The sequence below is a fragment of the Corylus avellana genome, chromosome 5, assembly GCF_965113065.1.
Source record: "Corylus avellana chromosome 5, dhCorAvel1.hap1.2, whole genome shotgun sequence".
In the NCBI taxonomy this organism is placed as follows: Eukaryota; Viridiplantae; Streptophyta; class Magnoliopsida; order Fagales; family Betulaceae; genus Corylus; species Corylus avellana.
The window spans coordinates 15,984,509-15,998,477 of NC_142494.1; the positions used below are offsets into that span (position 1 = coordinate 15,984,509).

General features: G+C 40.1%; 1 protein-coding gene across 8 annotated transcripts in view; it reads left to right on the forward strand.

The window, feature by feature from the left end:
- LOC132183284 (NOL1/NOP2/sun family protein) overlaps positions 1 to 13,969 on the forward strand; it is a 64,314-nt gene that overhangs the window by 30,835 nt on the left and 19,510 nt on the right. For all 8 annotated transcript variants that reach the window (XR_015912156.1, XR_015912158.1, XR_015912155.1 and 5 more), the window contains one exon: positions 2,878 to 2,999. Coding sequence is in view for 3 of the 8 variants with exons in the window: in XM_088516894.1 (XP_088373020.1) it covers positions 2,878 to 2,999 (122 nt within the window). In the remaining 5 variants the exon portion in view is untranslated. The remainder of the gene's footprint in view (positions 1 to 2,877; positions 3,000 to 13,969) is intronic.

Sequence of the window (13,969 nt, forward strand, 5' to 3'; positions counted from 1 at the left end):
AATTGATAGAAGACTGTAAATTATAAAGCTCCCTCTTACCTTTTTTAGCTGCAGGGGTACACTTCCTTTTCCAATTCATTGCCTTTGTTGTCAGCCATAAGTAACCTAATGGTCTCCTCAAGCTTTCCTTCTTCACTGTCACAAGATAGTCCAACTTCCTTGCATGCCTTAGTGATAAAGACCCTCTCCTGCTCCTCCAACGGCTCCTCATGTAGAGAGTTTGGAACAAAAGACTCCTGGGAAATAGAACCCTCTACTGCGATAGAAACTCCTCCCAAATTTTCGACCGGTGTCGTGCATAACCCCGGTTCCTTACCCAGAATACCCAGCACAGAACCACCCAGAGATTGATCAACGGGGTTGCTCCCCAATAATTCTTCCCTCTCAGGCTCCTCATAGACACCAGCAGCAGACCCAGAGAAAACCGGTAACACCCACTTGCCAGGCTTCTTACCCAAAATCCCTGTGGCAGAGACGCTCGAACCTCCCTTCGGAGAACACTGATCAACAAGACTAAGAGGTACATTCCGCGACTTACCTAGAAAACCCGGAGCTTGATCGCATGACTCCATCGTCGAAATATCCTTGATATTGGAGCCCATCGTCGAAACGTCTCCTAGAGCACCAACCCTCGCCGGAATCTTCCTCGCCTACCCCTTATTGGACGATGCTACCTTTGACAGCACCTCTGCTTGAGATGTGGAGTCTATCGGCAGGATAGAAATGCCGTGGGCCTCCCTGGCACAGGGCATCGACCTAGTAGCGGGGCTTACAGAAATACCGGCCAAAGACACCCACTTGTCAGGCTCCTTCCCCAAAATCCCCATAGCAGACACGCTCGAAACACTCCTTGGCGAGCTCTGATCAGCAAGGTCGATCACCGGCAGATGAGAAGCATCAGGAACGAGGGGAGTAACCTGCTCCTTCACCAGGAGCCCCACGCCAGAATCACATAGACCCATCGTCCACTTTGCTTGAATAGTGGAGCCCACCGTTGATACGTCACCTTGACTACCAACCTTCGCCGGAATCTTCCTCTCCGGCCCCTTACCAGACTCTGCTACCTTTGTCAGCGCCTCTGCCGTGAACTCAAGAACGATCAACAATGGAGGGACAACATGGCCGTCCCTGGCAGAGGGCAGCGACCTAGGAGTGAAAGGCTCAGAGAAACCTACGGCACCCATCGGAATATTGAGACTGCCCGCCAAAAGCTCCAGCTCGCCCAGAGGCTTCAACCCTGTACCTGAGCCCTCCCCTTTCTCCAAAGTCCTCGTCACAGCCTCCATAATAGTATAGTCTTGCAAAGCCAGGGCCTTACTAGCAGGGCTCGGCCCGATACCAAGGTCCAGAGTGGGCCGTGCCATCTTTTTCCTTAAATAGGTCTGGACAGGTTGAGAAAGCTTCTTCTAGTCCATCTTGGACCACCCAACCTAAATCTTCTTAGGCTGGGCCACATCAAGCTTGGATTTATCCCCTCTGACCGATCCACCATCACAAAACCCACCAGGCTTAGCTGAACAGCTCCGACACTCAATGTTTTTAATTGCTAAGTCTAACGTATTGAAACCCACATCGACCTCACCTTTCAGTCTGCACAACAACTCCCTAGCATTAATGAGCTCGTCTTTTACATGAAAGAAAGACTTCTCATCGTGGTAACCATCCCCCTCTTGTCCCTTCACGTGATCAGCAACAATTTTCGAAGCTGACAGCCTTGCCGTAGAAAACCAACTGCTCACCGGAGCTTGGCCTCTGCTCGCCGGATCCATGTTGACCTCTGCCGACAGTTCCCCTTCCTTTGGGTTGCACTTTCCCGCCACAGCAAAAAAATGGGTCTTCATTGGACCCTCCATACAACCACCGATAGACCTCGCCTGAGCTTTAAACTTTTGCGAACCCACTCCTTGCTTGCTGGAAATTTGGGCTTGCTTGTCCATTTCTGTAGAAGCCTCTTTCAGCCACCTTGGCACCCTGGCTATCGGCTTTGTATAAGAATTAAAGCATTCCTCTGCCGGTTGCACCGACACACCCAAAGCCTCCACATAACTCCTCCTTCCCACCCCCCCTTAGCCTTCTTTTCCTCCTTGGCCTCTCTGATTTCACAAAGGGATGACTTTGCCAGGCGCACCTCCAATATAAAACGATTCCATCCTTGGCCATAGCGACCTTCTGGGATAATAATTGAGCCACATCTTTGCCTTTCATCAAATTCTTCTACTGTCAAGAAATGCCCATGTCTATTGGAACATATCTGCGCAATAATCCGTGGATACCCTGCTCTGGATTGATCCCAAAAAACTTCAGATGTTTCTACTGCCACCAAATCCTCCACTATGCGCACCAGCCACACAACTCGTCCTTCTGCAAGAAGATAGCTTTTTGTTTCTTGTTACTTCTTTCAAAGATCCTCACCCCTGAAGCCCCTCCCTTAATCAGCAATTCAAAATACTTGGACTCCACAGACCACCTTCTCGAAACAGCCATGACACTAACAAACAACTAAAGACTAAACACCAAAATAGTTCTCATGCGCCGCCCAAGGGGTTATTTCTCAGGCGGGGATGGAAGGGAGATCATTTTTGTTTCTTTGCCGTGAAGGTAGTACATGAAAATCTTAGGTATACAATTGTTCACATGGTACATGAACAGTTAATTATTTGGATAGAAGGTTGACAAAAGGATCGATTTGAAACACGGGTAAAACCTAAGGACCTAATTGTCAAAATTGAAAAACTCGCTCAGCCCTTCATATACATAAAACTAACTAATCGAAATTGTCAACTAGTGTCCCTTGCATGATTTAGCTATTGTTTAATTCTTACACTTGGGATTTAATGGACTTTTTGTCTGCATGAAAATTTTCTTTTTATGTCTTAGATCCCCAAAAGGGTGAGCGAATACTAGACATGTGTGCGGCACCAGGAGGGAAAACAACTGCAATTGCAATCCTAATGAAGGATGAAGGAGAGGTTGTTGCAGCTGATAGATCTCACAATAAGGTACAACTTCTGAACTAGAAATGTGAAAGTAAAATGTCATACATTCCTTCCTTTTCATATGATTCTTGGATCATATATTCACCAAGCATACCAAATTAAGTTGATGTAAATATGTTAACTTGGCAACTGAACCTATGTATGCGACCCCAAAGAGTTGTGATTAGGTTTTATGCTTTGGAGTTGAGTTTAGTTGGTATATATGGGCAATTGTATGTGCTAAACATAACAACCACACTTTCCACAACTAATCAAAGGAACAGCACCTGTTCTATTTGCTTGTGCAACCTCTAGAAAATGGATTTTCCTACTGAGGTGCTGAGTTGTTTTTTCCCATATTTTGATATTCAAGGTTGGTTTCACTATGTGTAGGCGTAGCATCTCATGCTAGTTGTTAGGTAAAGCTGTGGTTACATTAAGAGTCCCTCATCAGAGTCTTACTTTTTGTTAACTTTAAATTTCATATAATTTTTTTTTTCCCATTTCCCTATATTATACTACTATATGGCTGGAAATGCTTTTTCTTGAGAAATATGTTTGATTAGAGCTATTTTATGCATTTGTTTGTTGTTTGGTAGATAGGATCTTTTCATTTGTACGAAGACTTATTGTAAATCCTCTGTGTTTGCCTTGTGCACTTAGATTATCGTAGAATAATTCATTTGATAATGAATCTTTTTTTGAGTTCATTATTCATATTTTCTTGTTCCATATAGGGGATTGAAACTTAACAATTTATTTTGGAGAAAAGTTGTATTTTACCCCCCCGTGATATGGCTCAAGTTAGGTTTCCTACCTTTGGTTTAAAAAATGACGTTTTACCTACTTGAGCTCACTTTGTTAATGTTTGTCAAACATCTCCATTCAAAACTTGCATGCACATGTCACAAGCTTCAAGAGAAAGTAACACTTTGCTGATTTAGAAAAAGTGACATTTTACTCTCGTGTTTTAGAAAAGTGACACTTTACCTACCTGTTTTTTTTTGTGATTGTTGGTTGCACAGCTATACTAAACATTGCAATTTAACGAACACTATGAGGATCTCACATGGGTAATTATTCACCTTTTAAATTGCATTGTAGCAAACCAAACTAACATTGTACCACTGCTAGTATTTATAAGGCCCGTTTTTGTATTTGGTTTTGAGTTTTGGCTTAAACCAGTTTGTTTTACTTCTAACTTTTTGGTGGACACTAAAAGTATTTCTCCCTCTTCTTTCTTTTAATTGATCTCCTTACAGTTATTCCATAAACAATCCACCATTCATCCTCTTCTTCACCTTGAACGGCAACACCTTTAGTAATAATAAAAAATAGTTTAGTGAAAAACCTACTTTTAATTCACCACTCAATAAACCAAAACGTAACTTTTATTAAGTTTTTATTTTCTTCTTCTTCTTGTTCTACTGTGTTGATCTCCTTATATATATTCCATTTATACGGTCCAATTTTTATCTATCCATTTTTTCAATTACCTTGAAAGCCAGCTTCTTTAGCCATAACAGAAACAGTTTTAAATTGGTGATTGAAAAAATATATCTTACTTTTCTGCTTATTAAGAAATTTTAACAATTGTTTTTTCTTTAATAAGTAATCACTGAATTTTTGAGAAATCTCATAGCATCTTGGCCATAATGTCTAGCTAATCCCAGCCGTGTTACACGAACACATGTTCTTCTATTTCTTACCCTTAATTCATTGTGGTCTGTCTTGATTTCTAATGATACACCCAACATTTGTTAGTAATAACCACAGGGTTTATATATAAAAGCGCAAACTCTTTTAGGTAAAAATTTGTTGACCAAAATACTTTAATGCTTCTAAAAGAGAATTATATAATTAGGGGAACTATTGGAAATAACAAGAAGATAAGGGTCATTCTGTAACTTAATTTAAAAGAAGAAAATCAATAATTTACTAATAATTTATGATGGGTATCACATTTGTTTTTTTTTTTTTGATAAGTAAAAGTATTATATAACAAGAGCGCAGAGGGGCGCAACCCATATACATGGAAAGTATAAAAAGAGAGCGCCTAGGAAGGAGAGAAATGAAAGAGGAAGTCAGAAAAACTAATTACTAAAGGAGCTAGCCAAGCGGCCGTCCAAGAGTAAAGAGTAAAGAAGAAAAAATGAGTCAGCTCCTCTATAGTCCTAGTAGATTTCTCAAAACATCTAGCATTTCTTTCAGTCCATATACACCACATAAGACATAGAGGAATCATCTTCCAAACTACCGCGCTTCGAGCACGACCTCCCGACCACCAGCAATAAAATAAATCCCTCACTTTGCCAGGCATAACCCAAAGCAACCCAAACCGACTAAAGATAGTGTGCCAAAGAGTTCTTGCGGTTTCGCAATGGAGAAGAAGATCTAACGACTCTCCTAACTTTTTGCACATACAACTCCACTCCACCACCACAAAGTTCCTCTTACGTAGATTATCAATAGTCAAAATTTTGCCTAGGGCCGCGGTCCACCCGAAAAAAGCCACTCGCAAAGGCACCTTTATGCACCAAATACTCTTCCAAGGAAACACTTCATGGTCAAAATTAGACAAAGCCTTGAAGAGCGACTTAACCTCAAACTTGCCTTTCCTAGACGAGGCCCAGCAAATACGATCCACCGTACCTACAGAGATCTTGCACGAGTACAACCGATCAAAAAAAGGAGCAACCAAATCCATCTCCCAATCCTGAACGGGTCGCACAAAAATGACATTCCACTCTACAACCCCATTCCTCCAAGTAAAATTATCCTTCACCCAAGCTTCTTTGTGCCTAGCGATGTTGAACAAAGAAGGGAAGTCTTGCTTCAAAGGATTTTCCCCACACCAAATATCATGCCAGAAACGAACTTTCGAACCCTCCCCCACCTCAAACCGACAACCTTTGGCAAAAGAACTCCAACCTTGCCGAATATACTTCCATACACCCACACCATGAGAACCCGAAGCTTCCTTTGTGCACCACCCACCTTCCTGGTCTTCGTACTTGGCTTTGATAACCTTGCACCAAAGAGCCTCACTCTCATTCGCATATCTCCAAAGTCATTTCCCCAAGAGAGCTTGATTAAACTGATGCAACTTTCGAATACCAAGACCACCGTAGTGCAAGGGACGACAAACTTGATCCCACTTTACAAGATGCAACTTAGCCTCATCTCCCATTCCTCCCCACAAGAAATCTCTTTGGACTTTCTCAAGCCTTTTAGCAACACTCATGGGGATCGGAAACAAAGACAAAAAGTAAGTTGGTAAATTAGACATAGTACTCTTATTGAGAGTTAAACGGCCTCCTTTGGAGAGGTACATCTTCTTCCAACCTGCCATTTGACGCTCCATCTTCTCAATCACATCATTCCACATAACCGTGTCCTTAAACGGCGCCCCAAGAGGGAGACCCAGATACTTCATGGGCAACTTAGCAACATTACACCCAAGGATATTAGCTAATACCCCAATGTTCTCCACCTCTCCGATAGCCACATTAAATAGACCATTAACAATTTATGTTATGTACCACAACATTAGTGTTCCTACTACGCTAGCTTATTATTTTTATTAGTGTCAAGTAATATAATTACATAAATGCCCACCAATCTAATGACAAAAGTATTAGAATAAATGTCATACATCATGCATGCTCCTTCTCAAGTTAAGGGCCTATTTAGGATTGCGTTAGAGAACTTGAAAAATACTTTTGGTACCTAAAAAGCCGTGCCAAACAAAAGTTGGCCTATTTGGTAAAAAATTACAAAAATATATATTTTTTTCTTTTTTACTCTAAAAATGGCCAAAACGTACTTGGCAAAAACTTAAAAAATGAAGCTTTTGCCAAAAAACTCTTTTTGACTTAAAAGCTCTATTTCTCAAACGCAATTCCAAACTAGCTCTAAAACAAAGATATTCTAATGCCTAGCTTGTTTAATGTTGTGTGAAAGACGCTACTTGACACTCCCTTTGTCAAAAAATCTACAAGTTGTTTTCTTCTGTCTTCACATAATAAGTACAGATTAAGCTGGCTTGGAAATTCTTCTTAGTAAAATGTTTACCAAACTCAATATGCTTGGTCCAATGATGTTGGATTGGGTTGTGAGCAATACTATGCTGCTTTATTATAACAATACAATCTTATGGAATTAGAATCATGCTTTATTATAACAATACAATCTTATAGAATCTTTAGAGTCATACCTAAGTTCTTCATAATGATTCACATACTCTACGTGTTATGGTTCTGAATTCAGCTTTTACACTAGATCTAGCAACCATTGATTGTTTTTTACTGTGCCAGATAATTAGATTATCTTCCACAAAATGTGCAGTATCCTAAAGTAGACCATCGATCCATAATTGATACAACCCAATCTGCATCTATATAAGATTCTATCTTTAAATGGTTATGTTGAGAAGCCAACAGACCTTTACCAGGTGAGGATTTTTGGTAGTGAAGAATTCGGTAGACTGTCTCTATATGTGATTCACATGGTGATTGCATAAATTGGATCACCACATTAACTGCATAGGCAATACCTGTGCGACTATGAGACAAATAAATTAATTTGGAAACCAATCGTTGATATCTACTTTATTCACTGGGACTCTCACTTCTTTCTCCTCACTTATTTTTCTGCGCCATTGGATTATCAACAACTTTACAACCTAGCATCCTTGTTTCCTTGAGAAGATCGAGAAGCAATTTTCGCTGAGAAATAAATATACCATGTCTCAATCTTGCTACCTTAATGCCCAAGAAATATTTCAAACTTTCCAAGTCTTTGTGAAGAATGCTTTGTGAAAGTGTATGATCAGTCAAAATCTGCTTATACCCATATCTTTATGTATCTTGAGAAAACCTCTCAAACCACTTCCTAGGAAATCGTTTAAGTCTATATAATGCGTTTTTTACAGTACATACTTTACCAATGACCAAGAGAAATTTGAGACCAGGAGGGATTTCCTTGTATACTTCTTCCTCTAGGTCTCCGTGAGGAAATTTACATCAAATTGATGAAGTGGCCAAACTAAATTTAGTGCCAACAAAGGTAAGACTAAGAGAATTCATCTTCGCCATTGGAGCAAATGTCTCCTCATAGTCTATCCCATATCTTTGTATAAAGCCTCATGCAACCAATCTAGCCTTATGTCTTTCTATTGAACCATCAGCTTTATGCTTAACAGCAAACACCCATTCCATCCTAGCGCTTTTCCCCTTTAGGCAATCCAACAAGATCCCATGTATTATTTTTGTGAAGGGGCTTTCATCTCCTCCCATGTTGCTTCCCTCTACTTTGAATCCTTAAGTGCTTCCTGTAAATTTTGAGGAGAAGACACAAAAGACAATTTGGAAATAAGGTACGATATGACGATGAAAGGTTTTGGTAGGAAATAAAGTTAGTAGCAATAGGAAGATCTGTGTTATTAACAACAGATATTTAGGAGTCTAGACTAGTAGACATACCTGAGTTGGGAGTTTTCATTTGGCAGGGAGAAAAGGGAAAGTCTTACTCTTCTAGTGTTTGTCGTTCTCCCCTTTATCAAAAGTTTGGGTGAGAGTTAAATAGGGATGTACCTATTTCAAAGGGATGTTAATATTTATACCCCTTTTGAGTTTATGAATACCCTAAGAGTACATTTAAGAGCTTGAGGAGCCAAGTTACCTTGAGCTGGACCATGAAGAACAAAAACAAACACAGCAAAAAATTCAAGGACCAACGAATAAGGAGAAAGATAAAGGAGGTGACAAAACATCAATAGGTGTCTTGAAATTCAAGACATGAGATACCATATTATTAATAAGATATGCAACAGTAGCTTGGTGGGAGGGGTGTACAAAATTGTTTCTAAGGTCCTTGCCAACAGGATGAGAACTGTGTTGGGTAAGATCATATCCTACTCTCAAAATGCTTTTATTGGGGGTCGTCAAATCCTAGATTCAGTTCTTATTGCAAATGAATGTGTGGATAGTTGTATGAAGTCAGGGGTGCCAGGTGTTCTTTGCAAATTAGATTTGGAGAAGGCCTACGACCATGTTAATTGGGACTTTGTGTTGTATTTGCTGCATAGATGTGGTTTTGGCGAGAGGTGGAGGGCTTGGATAGAATGGTGTATTAAGTCGGTCAGATTTTCCATTCTTGTGAATGGTTCTCCGGAAGGCTTCTTTAATAGCTCGAGGGGAATTCGGCAAGGGGACCCGCTTTCTCCATTACTTTTTGTACTTGTTATGGAGGCATTGAGTAAGATGGTGAATGCGACGGTTGACTTAGGCTTTTTGACTGGCTTCTCGGTGGGAAATAGGGTTCTATCGGAGTTGGTGGTCTCTCACTCTTTATTTGCTGATGACACATTGATTTTTTGTGAAGCTTCGATCGAGCAAATCCGGTATGTGCGGCTCATTCTTTTGTGTTTTGAAGCTGTTTCGGGTTTGAGAGTGAATCTTGGAAAGTCTAAAATTGTGGCTATTGGGGAGGTGGAGAACATTGAGGGTTTAGCAAATATCCTTGGGTGTAGTGTTGCCGATTTGCCTATGAAGTATTTGGGTCTCCCTCTTGGGGCGGCGCATAAAGATACAGCTATGTGGAATGATGTGATCGAAAAGATGGAGCGTCAGATGGCAGGTTGGAAGAGAATGTATCTCTCTAAAGGAGGTCGTTTAACCCTCATTAAGAGTACGCTCTCTAATCTACCGACTTACTTTTTGTCTCTGTTTCCGATCCCTATGAGTGTAGCCAAAAGACTTGAGAAAGTTCAAAGAGATTTCTTATGGGGAGGGATGGGAGACGAGCCTAAGATGCATCTTGTCAATTGGAATCAAGTCTGTCGTCCCCTTCGGTACGGCGGGCTTGGCATTCGAAAGTTGCATCAGTTTAATCAAGCTCTCCTAGGAAAATGGCTTTGGAGGTATGCGAATGAGAGTGAGGCTCTGTGGTATAAGGTTATCAAATCTAAGTATGGAGATCAGGATGGTGGGTGGTGCACAAAGAAGGTATCGGGTTCCCATGGTGTGGGCTTATGGAAACACATTCGTCAAGGTTGGGATTTTTTTGCCAAAGGCATTCGTTTTGAGGTGGGGGTGGGTTCGAAAGTTCGTTTTTGGCATGATATTTGGTGTGGGGATTCCGCTTTGAAGCATGCTTTCCCGTCCTTGTTCAACATTGCCAGACATAAAGAAGCTTGGGTGAAGGATAACTTCATGTGGAGGAGTGGGGTGGTCGAGTGGAATGTCATTTTTGTGAGGCCCGTTCAGGACTGGGAGATGGATGTGATTTCTGCTTTCTTGGACCGGTTGTACTCTTGCAAGATATCCACAGGTTCTGAGGATCGTATTCGATGGTCATCGTCTAAGAAAGGCAAGTTCGAGGTTAAGTCACTTTTCAAGGCCTTGTCTAATTTAGATCGTGAGGTGTTTCCTTGGAAGAGCATTTGGCGTACTAAGGCGCCTATGCGAGTGGCTTTTTTTGGGTGGACCGCGGCCTTAGGCAAGATTTTGACTCACGACACCCTACGGAAGAGAAACTTTGTGATAGTGGAATGGTGTTGTATGTGCAAGAAGAATGGAGAGTCAGTCGATCATCTTCTTCTCCATTGCGAGACAGCGAGCATTCTTTGGCATACTATTTTTGATCGTTTTGGGTTGCATTGGGTCATGCCTTGCAAGGTGAGGGGCTTGTTCGATTGCTGGTGGTCGGGAGGTCGGTCCCGAAGTGCGGTAGTGTGGAAGATGATCCCTCTGTGTCTTATGTGGTGTATTTGGAATGAAAGGAATGCTAGATGCTTTGAGAACTCCACTAGGACCATAGAGGAATTGACCCATTTCTTCTTCTTTACTTTGTATTCCTGGACAGCCGCTTGGCTTGCTCCTATAGGGATCAGTTTCTCTGATTTCCTCTTTCATTTTTCTCCCTCTTAGGCGCTCTCTTTTATACTTCCCGTGTATGTGGGTTGCGCCCCTCTGCGCTTTTTATATCATTATTACTTATCAAAAAAAAAAAAAGATATGCAACAGTAAGCAAAGCATCACCTCAGTATGGTGTAGGACCATTCATGGAAATCATTAATGCTTGTGTAACCTTTAGGAGGTGCTGGTTCTTTCAATGAATGACTCTTATCTACTGTGCGGTTTCAATAAGTGGTTTGATGAAAGACGCCATGTTCACCAAAAAGATACTCTCCTTGATTGTCAAAACAAACAATTTTAATGGATGTATTGAATTGGGTATGAACCATTTTGTGAAATGTTTGAAAACAAGAGAAAAGATCACTGTTATCTTTCAACAAGTAAACTTAAGTAGTTTGAGAATAATCATAAAAAAATATAACAAGTTAACGAAATCTAGAGAAAAAGACAACATAGAAACCTCAAATATCGAAATGAACAGTAGCAAATGGTTCAATACTTTTATTGCAGCTAGCAGGAAAAAGATATTAGATGGTGTTAAGCGGGTTGACAAGTGTCACACTGAAACTAAGAAACATTATTTTGGGAAAAATAATGAACGAAAAATGCATTGTAAGAAGAGAAACGAAGGATGCCGAGTCTGCGATGCCATCACTGCCCTAGCATCATGAGCTCGTGTTGGTGTGGTAAGCTTGTTTGAGCCAGCCAGGTGTCTTGATCTGGGAGTTCAAGTAGTTGACCATCCATCAGGCTACTACCATTAATCATCTTCCCTGTGACGGGCCCCAGAAAAGACTAATAAGAATAAAAGCTTACTCGGCAGTTCAATCAGTAGTAATATGAGCAATATAGAGGAGATTATTGGCAAATTTAGGTAAATGTAAAACAGATGAATGAGACGTAGATAGGGTTATAGGAATTGAACCTTTGACAGACAGAACCATAAGCTATTATAACTTTTTCCCTGCCTGAATAGAGATGATATAAGGAGAAAAGAAATGAGAAACTAGTTATATGGTCAGATGTCCCTAAATCAATTATCAAGGGATCATCAAGTTTAGCTAAATTACCAGTAGCGACTGTATTCATATATGAAGCAAATTATTTTAATGCGCAAAAGGGGTGGGTGCAGTAGTGGTGGCTCTAGTTGAGACATAAGCCGATGGTAGATTTAAGCCTGTCCGATATATTAGTTGTGATTTGGAGAGGTAGATTTATACCATGGGATGTTATCTGACTCTCTACCCTCTTTTAGCGATTTTCTGAGGTTTAATTCATTTCTAACCTTTTGAAATTAGTCATCTAACCAAATACTCCATTACACAACAATTGGGCTCAATGAAATTTCAAATATCAAAAATAAATTTGGGAACACACATCATACTTCATAAATGGCACAAACAACAGAGGTAGACCCTTTTTTTTGGTTCAAAATACAACCTTTCATTTAGGCCAACTTACCTATCGTTTGGCTCAATTCTGTACAACTAGCTTTTTCTCTGTGTATTAAACTGCATGTCCTTTTATACATACTACTGTTTGGTCTTTTACTATCTAGCACATTGTCTGTTGTTCTAGCATACCAGTCGAGCAGCCGTTTAGCGCCTTACAGGGCCATCATAACTAGCCTGCCAAAACTGTCACGACCAACACTAGAACCTCAAATTTGTTCAAAACTGAAAAAACCCTGAGAAAATGCCGAGCATACCAAATGACACCTTTATGAACTAATTTTGTGCGAAAAGCAAGATCAAATATCAAAAATATGATCAACACCTCCCTCTCTTGAGCTCCAGTTTGTAAGACTTAAGAGGAAGAAAAACATGACCAATTTTATCTTTGACAATCTTCGGAAATCATGGTTGAGAAGCCTGTGAGGTTCTGATAGAAAATCTAGGCCTCTTCTCCTATGCTGATGCCAGCATCCATACGGCTGATGTCAGTGGCCTCACTGCTCAGCACTCATGTGGGTTTTTTCTAATAATTTTCTAAGATTTGAGGGCTCTAATACCAAGGTGAAGAGTATGTAGGAAAAGAAGAGAGAAAAGAGAGGCTATAATAAATAGAGGACCCAGAAATTAGCGTTCCTACTCTACTAGAGTATTATTTATATTGGTGTCAAATACTTACAAAAAAAAATTATTTGGTGTCAAATAAAATAATTACAGAAATGCACCAATCCATTAAGGACAATAATATTAAAATAAAAGTCATCAACAAAGATCAAATTAACTTGTGTGCACTATTACCTTAATTTCAAAAATATTAATAGTTTATGATGGGGACTGCATGATCAAACTGATTTTGTCCTCTCTTACAATGTGAAATGTAAATTAAATGTGTAAAAATTAAATTAAGTCTTTCAATATATATAGCATAAAACAAAAAAGTTATTAGTAGGTATTCCTGAAATGAATTGTTATTTGATTAGATTACTAAATTACCCAAGCAATAGCTACATATTATCTCAGCTTAATTTGCTTACCATGCTCTTCATTTTCTGAATTTTCCGTAGTGCGGATTAGTAAGTTGGCCCTGGACAGTGAGTCTCTGCACATTAGTTTACATTAAGCAAGCAGGTGGGGCTCTTTCATAATGTATGGTTTAATTTTGTATGTTTACTTCTAGAATAACTAGCTTCTTAGCCAGCAGCCTCTTCACAGACTAGGATAGTTAGGCCTTAAGGGTATTTCACTTTTAAGCAACCTCACACTTTTGAGTCCTTATAACTCCATCTGGAAGTTGCCTCTTTGCTGATGCTATATATAGGCTAAGACTTTTAATCTGAGGAATAATACTGGAAAAATGTATTGGAATCACTTTGTTTCATATGCAGTATGATTCCTCAACTAAGGTGAGATGTCACCTTATGTGAGGTGCAATAAAACTTTACACCAAGGAGTGGAATTAATTTGTTCCAAGTGAGGCGTGGTGCCTCAAATTTCATTTTTCCTTCTGCTTCCTACTTGTTACTTCTACCTACTAACTGATTAATTGCGTGGATCAACCCTAAATCTGTAACACCCCATTACCAATCTCATGGCCTGCGGCCAGCCCTCCTTTGAAGAATAATGC